Genomic DNA, 15,154 nt, shown 5'->3' on the forward strand with positions numbered 1-15,154 from the left:
ATATGGAAAAATTTTGACATTTGGTAATAACTGAAATCCACCATTTTGCACTTGTCAAAGTATACATTAATACATTTTACCTTGCTTAAAACAACTGAATTCATTCAACTAGTTGACATTGTCCAGATAACCCATGTTATTCAAAACAAGCAAATGCAGAGGTCACGCGAGGTCGCACATGTATATTATTAATAATTTCCGGAGGTGCACGAAAAATAAGTTAGCACGAAATTAGGTTACTTGACTGTAAGTCTAGCTACTTTAAGAAACTTTTACTAGTAAAGAAATAACACACATGTACATAGTTATAAGCCATTTTGAATCTCTTCCTTTTGTTAAAGGTTATAATATTTCAAATAAGCTTTAAAATTACATTTTAGGGTTTAGAAATGGCATTACTTTAGGCCTACTTTAAGGTTTTTAAATGCAATTTGAAGACTTTGTTGAGATATAGCAATTTTAAAAATTAGATTATGGAAGAGATTCAAAATGGCTCAGCTATGAACTACTTTTGTGTGTGTTATATCTATGTACTAGGCCTAGTAAAAGAAGACTAGCCTACAGAACTGAATGTCGAGTAGGTTCAATTTCCCGATCCCGAGCCCGAAGCGAAATCGGTCATGAACTTGATTCATTTAGAAATAAATTTCAATAACACTCGATAAATATTCTATACAGTGTGCATGATTATACATAGTTCCAAAATTCTTACAGCAATTCTCAGAACTGACATTGTTTCAGGAGTTGTCAGTTCGTTGGCAATATTTATTTCAATGTCTGTGAATTCAATGTTTACAGTTTCAGTTTTCAGATTAAAAAATGGCGTATATATTCGAAGGTAGTTGATTTAGTTTAGTATTAAATTATTTGACTTTTACGTGCTCAATATTTATGATCTACAATACAAACAATCATCATTTATAACATAAACTTGAATGTGGTCTCAAATTTTTTCGCAGATTGATGAAATGGACAAAATTAAAAAAAAAAATACACAAATATACGAAAATAAATAATAACATTGATGACGTGAAATACCGCGAAAATTCGCGTGGAAAAGGTAAACATGTTATTTATACATTTATATTTTAAAGTAAAGTGTTTTTTTCATGTAGTTTTTCGGATCTGACTATTGAATCTTTTAAACTAAACAGTCTACCTGCGTTTGCTTTGAATCAGTATTGGCGAATAGCCGTCAAGATTTACTGATATCCTTATTCATAATTTTGGCAAAAGTATCTGGCTAAAATTTCTTTTGCCTCTTATGGCTCTGGACTGAAATCTCAAGTGAAGAAAGCTGTTCTCTCTTAACTTAAAATCCCAAAATATGATCAGGTTGAATATGCAACAGAACTGGTTCTATTTAAATTATACATAGAAGCCCTGACCCTATCTCTAAAATCCGAGGGTGACATGATTTAGGATAGTAACGTGTTTGACGTGTTGACTGACGTGTGACGGAGAAACAATTGAAGTTCAAGGTGCTGAACTTCCTAGGCCTTAATATTTTTCAACAGTAATAACTGGAAAAAATCCACATATTGTTACAACCTGATAATAACTAATTGTTTGAATCCAGTAAACTGTGATTATATGAAAGTGATTACTAATTATTGCCACCTGTTCGGTAATTATAGTCATCTTTTTCTCAATTTCAATTGAATTGTACAAATTCAAAAATAATAATAAACTATTTCTTTTTTCCAGAACAATTTTGATATTGAAAATAACAATATGGCAGGTAAAGTTGTTTTTCAATCTATTTGAGTTGCTAATAAAATTAAATCTCAATCTTTTTTGTTATACGTGGTTTTCATTCTTTGAAAATTTAAACCTCATATAACAATTTGAGTACTCCGGCCTATTCAACCAATAACTCAAGGTTTTTCATTTTCATCCGCAGAAAAAGGAACATTGAACCTTGTATGATATAATATTTTACGAGGTTTTAAATCTGACTTTTTATATACGTGTTATTTAATTAGTGGTTTTTGAGATATTCACAATCAAGCTAACAATACAAGGTTTTGATCACAAGATCCGCGCTTCTACTAGCTTTCGAACGGTACCAAAAACTCAAAATGACCAAATATTGTGTGTACGAGGTTTCAAGCAGTCACCCACGATTTGCAGCCTTATTACGAAATAGAAATTATATAATATATTATTGACTTTAAGGGATTATAAAGAGGTTTTCTAAAATATTATGTGTGTCTGTGGTTCTTGTAATTCAACTATAACAAAGCGCTATAAAATTGCAACAATTGAGGGCCTCTGGCTAAAAATCAAAATGGTGTTCCCAATACACATAAAAATCTTAGCAAACGTCTATACAATCCCTTTTGTGGTGTAAATTAGTATAAAATTGTTCTAAAATTTTTTTAGAAGACGACTGTGATTTAGAAGCCTTGACAGCTATGTTAGATGATGATGATGCTGATTTAGATAATAATGAAATGAATCCAGATTCTGGTCATCAGAAGAATCCAGAGAAACCAGACGAAGATGAATGTGATTTAGAAACTTTGACTTCATTTCTGGAAGAGGATGACGATAATGAAGAAGAACCACAGCAGACAACGAAAGGCAAGGAAACTTCCAGACTGGCTTTCAGATGTTCTTTTTATTATCGTTTCCATTTTTTCGCAATTTGATTGTGCCAACATTAAATCCAAATGAAATTGAATCTTTTACTTTTTTTAGCAGAAAGGTTTGGTCAGTTGAAATTAATGGCCCTTACAAATTTGTGTTTTAGGCAAAGACAGTAGCAAGAATGAAGAATTATCACAAGAAGATATAGCAGCATTTCTAAATGAATCTGATTCTGATAGTGATGACCAAACAGAGAGTAACAAAAATAATGGTAAATTAGGAGTTGCTTTATAAGGGAGATTTAAGTTGAATTAGGTTTGGTGGCAGTGTTCAATTTTAGTGGTACCAGAGAGAAGTTTATGAGTCAATGTCATCCTATTTGTAATCCATTTTTTTTTTTTCAAAATCACAATAAATTACAAATCAAATCAAATTGTATATTATTTCCAAATTGTGCTAAAATTGCTTGTAATTTGATATTATTTGATATATATTCTATTTATTTTTAATATCATTCTAGATAACGTACCTACTAAGAAATTTAATCTTGAAAGAAAGACAAGTGATAAATCAGATTCTGACATACAAGGTACATATTTAAATTTTTAGACTAGAAGGGAAATAGATACAATAAAGGTTCAGAATATTCTTAATCTGCAACTTATACAACAATCCTTTGGTTTTTTTTATCAGCTTTTAATTTTTAATATAACCACTTCAGTTGGGGTCAAATGACAGTCCTCTTAAACGTTTGTCAAATAACCTTACTCAATGACGTCTGCTTTAACCAATCAAATTTCTACTCTCTCAAACGCTGGCTTTTTGTTGATAGGGCTGTAGTTAGACCGTAACTGAAGTGGCTATATTAAGAATGAAAGCTTGTAAAAAACGGTATGGAAGTTTGGTCTAATTTTAATTTTATCAATTGCTACATATAATGTCTTTTTAGCTGAATTAGTAGAGATGCAGAAGAAAATGAAGGAATTACAGGATCAGTTAAAAGCCAGTAAGAAGGAGTCAAATAAAGGTAGATTTACTCTTTGATATATATTCAAATCTAAATTAATTGTTAACTGAGACACTCTGTTCTTGGTTACATATACTTATCATGAAGGGCCTTATATGATAAAGCATATTTACTGTTTAGTGACGTCATCAAACACTTATTTCAGTAGAATTGCAGGAACCATTGAAAATTGGAATGGTGCAATTTGATGCTATCAGTGTCTCTGATACACATATGAAATGTAGAAAACCTGTTTAATCAATCCGTTGAAAGAAATGAAATGATTTTTAACTTTAGATATTGATGTTAAGTTTTCGCTTGATTCAATTTTTACATTTCAGAAGAATCTGATGTTAATTTATTTTTTTGTGAAAATGAAGTGGACATTCAACGGAAGAAAATATCCACTAAAGCAAGGACAGTGTCAGGGGGTAAAACAGTGCCTACTAATAAACAAGTACCAACTACTGATAAAGATGTTACCAATAAACTTAAGACTACTAAAAAGGAAATGGCAAGAAGTATTTTTGGTGACAGTGATAGTGATAGTGATTGGGATGATTTAGATGGTAAAAACATTTTATTATAGATTTCAATTCATCATATTTTACAAATGATACCTCTGCTTATACCTCATTCTACATGGTTTTTGATATTTAAAAACATGTCTCTCTAGTGAGAGAGTTTTGGTGATCATATAAAGCTTTTCTATGATGTTGTCTGCTCTTCACATTCAGTCAATTTTCAGGAACTCTTTTACTTTTGGGAGCAAATTTTCCTAGTAATAACTACGGAGCCACGGTGGCTAGATGCTTGCTAATTTCTTTTGATTTCTAACCCCTGTCAGTGATACAGGTAGGAGGCAGGGATATGGATAAGTCCAATGGCAGATTGTCCATGATCCCTTGACAGTTATAAAATCTAAAAAAGGATAAGACACATGCTGCTATCCTGGAAAAATTTCTCTTATGACACACTGCAAAAAGCATCCTCATTAGCCCAAAGAGGAGAGGAAAGAACAATGAAGATTGTAGAAATTTCCTTATAAAACTACTGATTTCTATGTTAATAGGGGAACGTAATGGGTTAAGTAAAGAAGGTAAAGATATTAAGAAATTAATAACAAGTGGTGAGAGAAAACGAGTAGCTCACGAACCATTTTCAGTATCTACGGAATCTTACCAATCAACAGAAACATGTAAGTTTGATACAATTCATTTCATTTCATTTTTGATTAAGTCAAGATTTTAAGTAAATGTGTAATAAAGCAACACTTAATTTTAGAGGATTGATTTGGGCCTTGAATATATGTGATTAGTTTTTAAATGTAGAAGAACTGTATGAAAATTGCATCCTAAGTTTCATTTTGTATTCCTATCTTCATTAGTTTCTCCCCTGCCTGAACGCAGATAATTATGGATAGACTACGCTATATGAATAAGGAGGGGCTACAATTTTGACAATCAGTTGCGAACACTTTTTCTGATTAGATTAGTTAAACAATACCCATTTCTTAGACTAAGTTAGGGATGAACAGATGGTGAACATACTCATTAAAAGTAAATATATTCCAGGGAAGTCCAAATCTTCATTGCCATCATCACTAAAATCTCCCCCACAACAAACACTAACTATTAAAACAAGTACAACAAGTCAGAACAGTACAACAAGTCAGAACAGTAAAACAAGTGTGAATAGTGGAAATAAAAGTGCAACCAAACCAGAAGAGGAGAAATTTATCATGGAAAAAAATTCTGGAATAAGAATTATGTAAGTATGATGTTGATGAAACCTGGTGAAATTATTTATTTTTCACTCAAGGGTGGAAATGATTGAAATTCAAAAATATACAAGTATATTATGATTGATTAAACCTAAATTCTTCAATTGTATTTTAACTTTTTGCTGTATAACAAATATGATTAAAAATTTGCTATTCTGTCAAATGTTCTTACAAATATGCTAGTGTAGGTGTATGTAATCTTGCCAGACAAGCTATATTTCAGATTGTTTTTTTTTTCTCTAGAAAACCTTTAATATCATCAGCAGTTTTAGAGTTGAAAATGGATGGTAGGAAATTTATGAAAGTATCTAAACTTCATACTAAAGTAAAAACTCCAGAAATACAGGGTAATTGGGTAACATTTGGAGTTGTGGTTCATAAAACAGATCCTAAAACAGCTACATCAGTAAGTTTTGAAGCAATTTCATTATCAGGGAGTATCTTCAAAAATCGGCATACAGCTAGAAATATTGTAGCAACAGTCAATATCTTCTATGGCCGGTGCTTCTGAGATTCAGCCTGGATTTCAAAACCTAATAACTATACTTACTGGTGCAGTGCCTGGATATATGAATATATCTTTGAAGGATTAACAAACTTCTAACGGACAGCAGTAGAAAAGCTCAGTAGGTTTATATTTTGAATGTTGTCTTCTAGGCCATTGGGCCGTGGGTTAGGCCTGTTGTCTTTCACCCCCTTACACCCTCTTAACAGGCATGACAGAAATGATTCTATACGTTGCTTAATGTTTCTTGATATTTTTAGGGTAAAACATTCAGTATTTGGAAATTAAATGATTTAGATGATTGTGATAGAACTGTGAGTTTTTTCCTGTTTGGACAAGTTTATAAAGAACATTGGAAAAATTCTACTGGTACAGTTATAGGACTGTTAAACCCCAATATGATGGACCCTGCTGATAAGGTTTGTTACAAACTGGCTTATCCAAGTCACAGGGAGCTACAGTGACTTTATGCGTTAACCTAGTGCTCAATCCTGTCATAAGTCGATATGATACCTTTGGACTTTTCAACCCAGTTTCCTTCCATCAGTGATGCAGAGTTGACCTGGAAAAGGGAAATAAACTAAGGTCCTGTGTGTTACTGGCAGTTCACAAAAAAGTAGGCTAATGCCTCTTTTCTAGCTAAATTTGGAATACAGATAAAGTAAAATTTTTGCAGTGGAAATAAAATAAAACCTGTCATATTTCTAGAATATCTAAGAGCCTTTCTTATCCTTTTGTATATTATATTTGTTCTTTATTGTAAGCTGTTTAGATATAACAATTGATTTGTTTTTCTTGAATAAATGAATGAATATTGAAAAATCTTGTCACTACAAATAATATGTCATGAAAAATTCAACAAGTTGCAGACGCCATCATATAATGTATTGTACGATTGTACACCTGAAACCAGGCCCCTGGTTGGTGTCTAATATAGATATAGACTCTCATATATACATATTTTCTGTTTATACGTATTTGAATAATTAAACATTTGGTTTATTTCATGTTATTATGTTTTAGTCTCCATCTGAGGTAGCTTTTACCATCAAACATCCCAATCAGTTGTTAGTAATGGGTCAAGCTAAAGATTTAGGTTGGTGTATGGGGCGAACCAAGAGTGGTAATAAATGTACCAATTTTGTCAACACGTAAGTAGACCGTTATAATTTGTACTTAATGGTGAGAAAATGTAGCGGAGTAGTGTGTGTGTGCGGGTGTGTGTGAGTGTGGGTGTATGTGTGTGGAGATTTAATTTAATGGCAGATCTTTGATTTTTTGTTAGTGAAATTTGTTTACATTTATTAACAGTAAGTTTGGTGGATATTGTGCCTTTCATGTTCAATCAGCATATAAAAAAGCATCTTCAAAACGATCTGAGTTTCAAGGAAGGTAAGTTCCTTTTAGCACATGTCTCATTGAAGCTTCATTTAGTTTTCTGGTTTTCAGAAAAAAGTTGGTCAGAATGAGCCAGTTCTGAATGAATTTCATAACTGAAACTGATTGCAAAATATCTATAAGGATGGTTTACATTATTATACTTTTTAGGATTGTATTCACTCTAATGATTAAGAAGTTGTTATTCCTTTGTTTGATACACATACCCTTTTATTAGATTATTTGAATATTGCTGACACCAGATGGCTAATTTTTCTGGTAGAATCAAGGTACTTCTCAAATGTAGAGAAACTTATCTGTCATGGATAAAATTCTGTTTCAGTATGACAGGAATGACACCAAAATCTTTTGAAAAGAAAATCATGCCAAAAGGTTCACATTATATTTATGGAGGTCAAACTTTTTCTTCCATGGAGTAAGTATGAAATTTAGCCTATATTTATAACACATGTCTTTTTAATGTTTTCAAATATGAAATCAAAGGGACAGGTGTGCCTTTTTTGGGGTTTGATTTAGTCTTGAATATATGTGAATAGTATTCAGAAGTACTAGAAATGTACAAAAATCGCATAATTCCTTTAAAAATACTTCAAACTAGGAATTTTACTCACTATTTCTATAGATGTATTTTCTATATATGACAGAGTATCTTAAATTTACAAGTCTTCATTTTAACTTTCAAATGCAGATAATTCTGGACACACATGGATTTGAAGGCTCATATTTGGATAGTGAGCTGTGAACAGGTTGTGAGTGGTAAGATTTAAAAGATGTACCATTGTGGTCTCTAATACTTCAAATGATTTTTATATTATAGATCCAAAGCCAATAATCTCAAGAAAAAAGATGATAAATTAACAGTCAGTAAGTTACTAAGTCAACAAAATGGCCGAAAACAAAAAGTGACCACCTTGTCAATTCATGAAATTGATCAGGACAAAGTTAAAACAACAGACAAGCTAGTAGTAACAGCCAAGGAACAACCATTGTACGTTAATAAGTTTTAGTTATGTCATTCTTTTTGATCTTTTGATGTAATGCTTAAACACATGCCTTGTTGATCAGAGGGGAATTTCATGTAAGTGTATAGGGGTATGATACATACTTGAGGAAAAAGGTACATCAGATTGCAATGAAGCAATACTGTTATCTGAGACCCATAAATCATATAATATGTTGTCAGTCAGTTAGCAAATGGCCCCCTGAAGGATTTTAGTTGGCCTTAGATGAATTTTGAGAATTTAAAGAGTTTAATTTTCACATCAAAGATCTAAGCGGAGAGTCATAGCTCAATGGCCCTTCCCCAAAATAGGCAACTGTTAGTATGTAACTGTAATTTTTTCTTTTCAGTATTGATATGGTAGCCACACCGTCTGCTGGTTCTATGAATTTAGTCAAACATTTGGTGAAATCAGAAATACAGGAAGAAGGTAACTATTGTGGTCTAGTTAGATATATTTATTATAGATTTATAGCCCTTTACTATTCTGCACCATGTTGGTTAATGAAGACAGACAATGCGAGGGAAATTTGAGCGGCATTAGCCTGCTCTCTTTCGATTTCCAACTGTCAAGGATTCTTAAATGTGCACAGCCCAAACACCTTAGCTACTTACAGACTATAAAACTTGTTTATCTCTTACAAAGAGATAATACCTTCAGATTTTTCCCGGTTATTGATACAGGTCAAAGAGACTACGAATGAAAAATAAACTGAGGCCCCAATTTACTAAAGGCTGTTTGGCAATTTAATTAAAGTAAACGTATGCTCTGTCTACACTGCATGACATCAATCCTTATAAATCCAGACAGCTGAGAAGAGTATGATATAAAATCAATTTCATTTCATCTTTTACAACCATCATCTTTAGCTTTTTATACATATATAAACATCTAGATATATTAAGACAGATCTTGATTCATGTTGTAACTCTAAGCAGGATTCAGCCAGCTGATGTCATTTGTTTGAAGATCGCATGGCGTCAAACTCTGAGTAACAACATTATTCAAGATCTGATTCTGATATCATACTACAATTAATGTATTGAGCTCTATTTTTATACAGTGAAAATATTTTATTGTTGTATATAAACATCCAGAAAGAAAAACAGATTTTTTAAAATTCTATTTGACTTGCAATCAATCTGATGATGCATGGAAACATAGCTTTTTTCATTTTATAGAAGCTAAAAGTGAGAAACCTATGATATCCATTACTCCTCTTGAATTACTGAAACAACACTCTAAAGATCTAAATGAGAAGAAACGAGCCAGGTTGGCTGCTCTCGGAAAAACAGTTCCTACTTTAGATCCTCTATCAGCAACACCAACATTAGGAAAAGGTTTTTATCCTGGCCAGGAGGTGTTTTTAGGAGGAAGTTCATCGAAGTCTAAGAGTAGCGCAATTGATAAAGCCAAGGTAAGTTTTGCTGTGAAGCAAGAAACAAAACAACTATATTGTACAAGGATAACAAATAGGTTCACAAAAAGGGATCCTTTCTATCAGCTGGTCCTTGGCCAAACCTCTTTGCGTTGATTTTTTCTGGATTATTCGTACCCATTTACAGCTGGGTTGACTAGAATTATGAGTGAAGATGAATTATTTAAGGTCATCGGACTCGACATGCTGATTGAGATTAGAACCCATAGCCATCATTTGTTCAATGTTACCATTATTTGCCATAATTCACATAAGAATAGATTCAAGTCCCTTTCAACTGCTGTGAAGATAGTGTTCTTAGGTTGACCTTTTGACAAATCTGGGTTGATCAGACTTAGCTTCTGCCACAGAAGGAAACAGGATCATGAGTTTTGCTACAGGTGAGAAATTGAGAGATAACTCGATCCAGGATCTCTAATTTGGAAAAAGGGAACTTAAATAGGAATTATCCCAAACAATAGATACTATAATTAGAGTCTCTCCTTTTTCATAATTTTCATTTCTGATACTGAAAAAATAAATGAAAAAATGTCAATGGTGTCCAGTTTCTATCGTGACCTTCTGCTAATATAATTACTTGTATATTTTTACAAGTATTTGATGTATATCGTGATGTTATCAGGTAAATGATTTTATAGAATCTGGACCTCAGGTGTTGTTTCAGTCTTAATTATTGTCTGTTTGGTCATTAATTATAATGTAATTGTAATAAGTAACCTTGGGCTAAGTCATATGTAGGTATATTAAAGTACACTATTAAGAACACAAAGATCCTTGAGCCACTATGGAGGGTTCAATTCTCCAGATAGATCGTGATAATTCTGTAATTAAATATATACTGACACTGAAAGTATATCAGGTGTTATAAAAATAATGACACCCTCTATCAGATATGAACAAAACATATACAATATGACATATGACAATTTTCTATTTATATACCTCCTTTTTTCTGTTCCCATTTATTCCCAGAAAAGTTTCGAAGGATGAATTTCTTTGTATCTTATTTTATTAATTAAATGCTGTGGGCACACAAACAGTCTTTGTCGCTGGACCAAATTTATTGGATTTGTGATATCAAACAAGTCTGCATGACAGAATCATTATCCAGTCAGATTCATTTTCAGTCAATTGCATGATCCGCATATGATTATTGACGACCGACTGGAGATTTTTTGTCTCCTCGTGTGTCTGCAGCCGGTCAGTGAAAGACTTGACAAGACTCAATTTAGCGACAAATATCAGTGACCAAGACTGTTTATGTGCCAGCAGCATGGACAGTTATGTTACAATGAAAAGATTTGAGATACATATAGGCTTAATATAAAAGAAACTCATTTCTAGAAATGGAAATGTTTCATATAGCTTATGAAATTTTTTTGTGTTTTCAGTTACTAGCCATTTCTAAAATTCAAAGAAAAGGTGGCTGTAAGAAAGAAAATCCAAATGCTGTCAAAAATACATCACCCATACAGGAACGAGTGAAAAAAAGAGTTCTGGAAAATATAGGTATGGTCAAAAATCCTAAAGTTTGAATTATAATTTCAATATGATATCAGTCACTGTTATACTGGGTGGGGTTGGGGGTGCATATTTTATCTGCTGATAGAGGCAAATTTCAAAATCAATCGATTATTTACTCCAGTGATTAATTTCTTAAACTTAAGTTATATAACTTAACTAAGAGCGTAGGATGTTAACATCATGTGACTCTAGTAAGTTCAGAAACATTGGGCATTATATCACATAATTATGTGGCTGGTAGAAGTGGTCATTGACTTTGTACGAGTCAAGTTTCACAAGAAAAGAGTGGCATCAGGTGTTTTTGAAGAGTAAGATAACTTTAAATTTTCCTGTTTGAAATGTGATGCTTTAGTAAATATCAGTTATAAGGATGTCAGTGGTATCAGGTGCCAGTTTTTATGGCCTATCAATTAAATAAACATTAAGTTGAAAATACACTAATCAATGAGTGTAACAACATATGTCCTGTTTTGTTACAAAAGATACATAATTAGGTCTCAAGAGATGGGTAGGCGGGTTGAACTAATTTTTAGACAGATCTGAAAACTTTCATATCTCTACAACCACGTTATCTTAAATTTCCTTATACAGTTAGAAATGAAATGGGGAAAAATCTTTTTTTTTTTTCTGAATCACTTAGTTGAATAACACCCTATATTTTCTTGAAGATGAGTATCCTTATTTTTTAGTGTCAAATTAAGCAAACAATTTGATTAATTGGTGTTTCTAATGAATTATCATGTATTCTTAATCATATCATTTTATGTTCTTATTGCAATAAGTGTTTTAACCAATCATAAATGTCCATGTATATGTACAGTCTGGATAAACAGGTCAATCATTGGAATTCTGTTTGTAATTCTTTTCTAATTTTGGTGATTTTGTGAGACAAAGTGGTATTTCATTAGGACATATAAATATTCGCATTTTCATTTTCATAAATGAAAGTAAGGGAACCCATCTTTAAAATTTGTATTTATGTCAATATTCAGTTTATCCAGATGGATCATTACTACTGTAAAATTGACATCTTTAACTTGCTTATAAGCTTTTATGATAAATTACACTCTTTTTGTTGTGTAAACATTTTTCATCCTAGCCCCCTTCTCAAATCTTTTGATTTGCATCATTTTCTAAAGACTAAAATGTGTTTAAATGTCTTGTAGAAAGTAATGGATATAATAATATGAGTGAAGAACCACCTATGAAAAGATCCCGATTATTGGGCAATGTTGATTTAAAATCACCCGAGGTTCAGAAATTATTGAAAGCTAAATCTTCTCATATTGGTGCTTATAGGGAGGTAAGTTGACTCAATTTTAATGCACCCACACAAAGCTTCGACATAATTTTCTAATTATGATTTCTGTCTGGCCATCTGATTTCTACTAATGCAAAGGGTTATGCCAATCTATTGTCATGATAATCATATAATTTGACAAAGATTTCCTGCATCAAACTTTTCGCATGAACATGTCGAAGGTGTACTATTGTCAGGTTGCTTTTATTTTGGTTTGTAACACTAAACACTTCACTGTCTACGCTTTCCAAAAGTTCCAGAAATAAATTCAATGGTCACTTACATTTGTACATAGTGATTGACCAAAAGACATGACTCCGGATATCCCTTGTCCATATTAAGTTACATTCTAGATTATTTGTAGGCTATATACTTTCTGACGTTTTCTAAACTACACAGTGAACGTCCTAATGTTTCAGGCTGAATGTGAAAGAGAAGAGAAATATTTTGATAAATTAGAAAAGAAAGAAACAATGGAAGACAAAATGAAATCTATAACTTCATTAGATTGTTGTATTTTTACTTGTAAGCAGGTAAGGTTCAGAGCAAATTGTTTGATTTTACTCTAACTTCCTGACTGTAGTTAAACAGTTGATATATCACATTAGAGGTTTTGCTTAAAAAAATAAACAAGATATAGTTATTCCTTCTTACATAGTTAAACTGCATTATTTCAATTCTTATGAGCATATCGAGATGATTTTTTTTGTGCATCCATGATTAAATTTTGAACCAATAGTATCAAACATTGTAAAAACTTATATCGTCTGTTAATCTTTTATTGATCATATTTTAAGAGAGTTTGAATATGATTAAGAACAAATATTGCATAACAATTTTGTCAGATCATGGATGGCTAGTGAAGTTGAAAACATGAAAAATCTAGGTATATCTGTGTTTTAATCAGGTTGCAAAATATATATGTATTGCATGACATAAGTAATTGTTATTCATTTCAGATTAGAATTTTGAATTTATCATGTTTTTTTATGTTTTAGTGTGGTTATTCAGCTATGTCAGTTGGTGATAGATGTAAAAAAGAAAGACATGAAATTACTAAAGTGAAAGGGAAAAAGAGATTCTTTGAATGTAAAAAGTGTAAACAAAGAACAATAGATTTTAATAAATTACCATCACAACCTTGCAGGTTTGTATAGAACTGTATTATTTTATTTCAAGAATGTTTTTGAGCCTTTTAAGCAAGGTAATAATAATAATTCAGAATTAGAGCCAATACACCAAAGTTACTTGGTCCTGTTACTTTCTACCCATTGGCACAATATAATGAATAATATATATAACTGGACACAATTATATGGATAACAATAACTTTAATAAATAACATGCGACGTTTTGACGATGATGCTTTCGTCTTTATCAAGCAATGCCTAATGCCACTCAAGGAAATGAATGATATAAAGACTAAAAAAAAATTATCATTATTGTTAAATAGATTATTGATTGTAGTTTAAGGTAGATTAGAATTTTAAAGCAAACAAGAGCAAGAAAATTCAGAAAGAAATTTTATCTGAAGTTTTTTCATTAGCAAAAATATGTCCTTTTACCATTCAACAAGAGAAGTGGAGGTAATTATATATGGCGGTGTATATATTAAAATATCATATTTTCCTTATAAATTTTATATGACACAGAAATGTTCCCCTGACCTCATTTTTGTGAGAACGGTTGAAGTTTATTTGTTTCAGATGTCATTAAGGTTAATCCAGTTTTGACACTCCATTCAGAGAAAGTAGCAGCTTTTTTTGCAATAAAACTTGTTCTCAATTCAACTTTTTGAAAAAAGCCACAGTGAAATGAAAAATAATCACACGATTAAACACCCATTGAAAATTTTTCTAAAAAAAATTGTTAAGAGTCTCTTTAAGAAATTGCAGAAGAAAAAAGGCAGAATAAGTTATAGGTTGTATGAAATCATTCACTATAAGTATAAATTCTACACCTAATGAACTTGATTTCATTCACATCAAGTATGTGATTCTTATATAATCCAATATACTCTTGAATAGAGAAAATCGTTTGATCAATCAAAATAAATATAACACTTCTTAAATTAGACATAATCCAATTGATTTTCTATATTTGCTGTATTTCAGTGATAATATAGGGAATTAACTCGTTATAACATTATTTGATTGTTATTACAATAATAACATAAACATAATAACATTTATAAATCCTAACATAAACTTGTTTAGATAACATCATTAAATATGACAGCAGGTTTCAAATCTGGATGAAAAATACCTTTTGTCTATTCTTTCTCTATAACAATATATCAGACTAATTCAAACTTCCAACCTATAATACATAAAATATGAAATGAAACTGATATCTGTATTAATGTTGTACATATTAAATGCCATGAAATAGCAGTACAAAACACTTATAGTAAAATACATGCACTGTGTTGTTGGTATGGTGTTGATATGGTAAAATACATGCATTGTGTTGTTGGTATGGTGTTGATAAGGTAAAATACATGCATTGTGTTGTCGGTATGGTGTTGATAAGGTAAAATACATGCATTGTGTTGTTGGTATGGTGTTGATAAGGTAAAATACATGCATTGTGTTGTTGGTGGTAAAA

At 31.5% G+C, this 15,154-nt stretch overlaps 1 protein-coding gene across 1 annotated transcript; it reads left to right on the forward strand.

Annotated features, from left to right (window-relative positions):
* Window positions 1-1,487: 1,487 nt before the first annotated feature.
* LOTGIDRAFT_238353 (hypothetical protein) lies at window positions 1,488-13,839 on the forward strand (the record flags this gene model as incomplete). Its single annotated transcript, XM_009049959.1, has 22 exons — window positions 1,488-1,627; window positions 1,708-1,741; window positions 2,386-2,616; window positions 2,756-2,863; window positions 3,113-3,181; window positions 3,542-3,619; window positions 3,940-4,167; window positions 4,671-4,796; window positions 5,173-5,368; window positions 5,625-5,787; window positions 6,147-6,305; window positions 6,910-7,037; window positions 7,198-7,278; window positions 7,607-7,699; window positions 8,102-8,272; window positions 8,635-8,714; window positions 9,467-9,702; window positions 11,115-11,232; window positions 12,414-12,550; window positions 12,967-13,080; window positions 13,546-13,694; window positions 13,770-13,839. Exons 2-22 carry the CDS (start codon window positions 1,735-1,737, stop codon window positions 13,837-13,839), a joined length of 2,742 nt encoding a protein of 913 aa, XP_009048207.1. The 5' UTR covers window positions 1,488-1,627; window positions 1,708-1,734.
* Window positions 13,840-15,154: the final 1,315 nt, after the last annotated feature.

The sequence above is a fragment of the Lottia gigantea genome (assembly GCF_000327385.1).
Source record: "Lottia gigantea unplaced genomic scaffold LOTGIsca_141, whole genome shotgun sequence".
NCBI lineage: Eukaryota > Metazoa > Mollusca > Gastropoda > Lottiidae > Lottia > Lottia gigantea.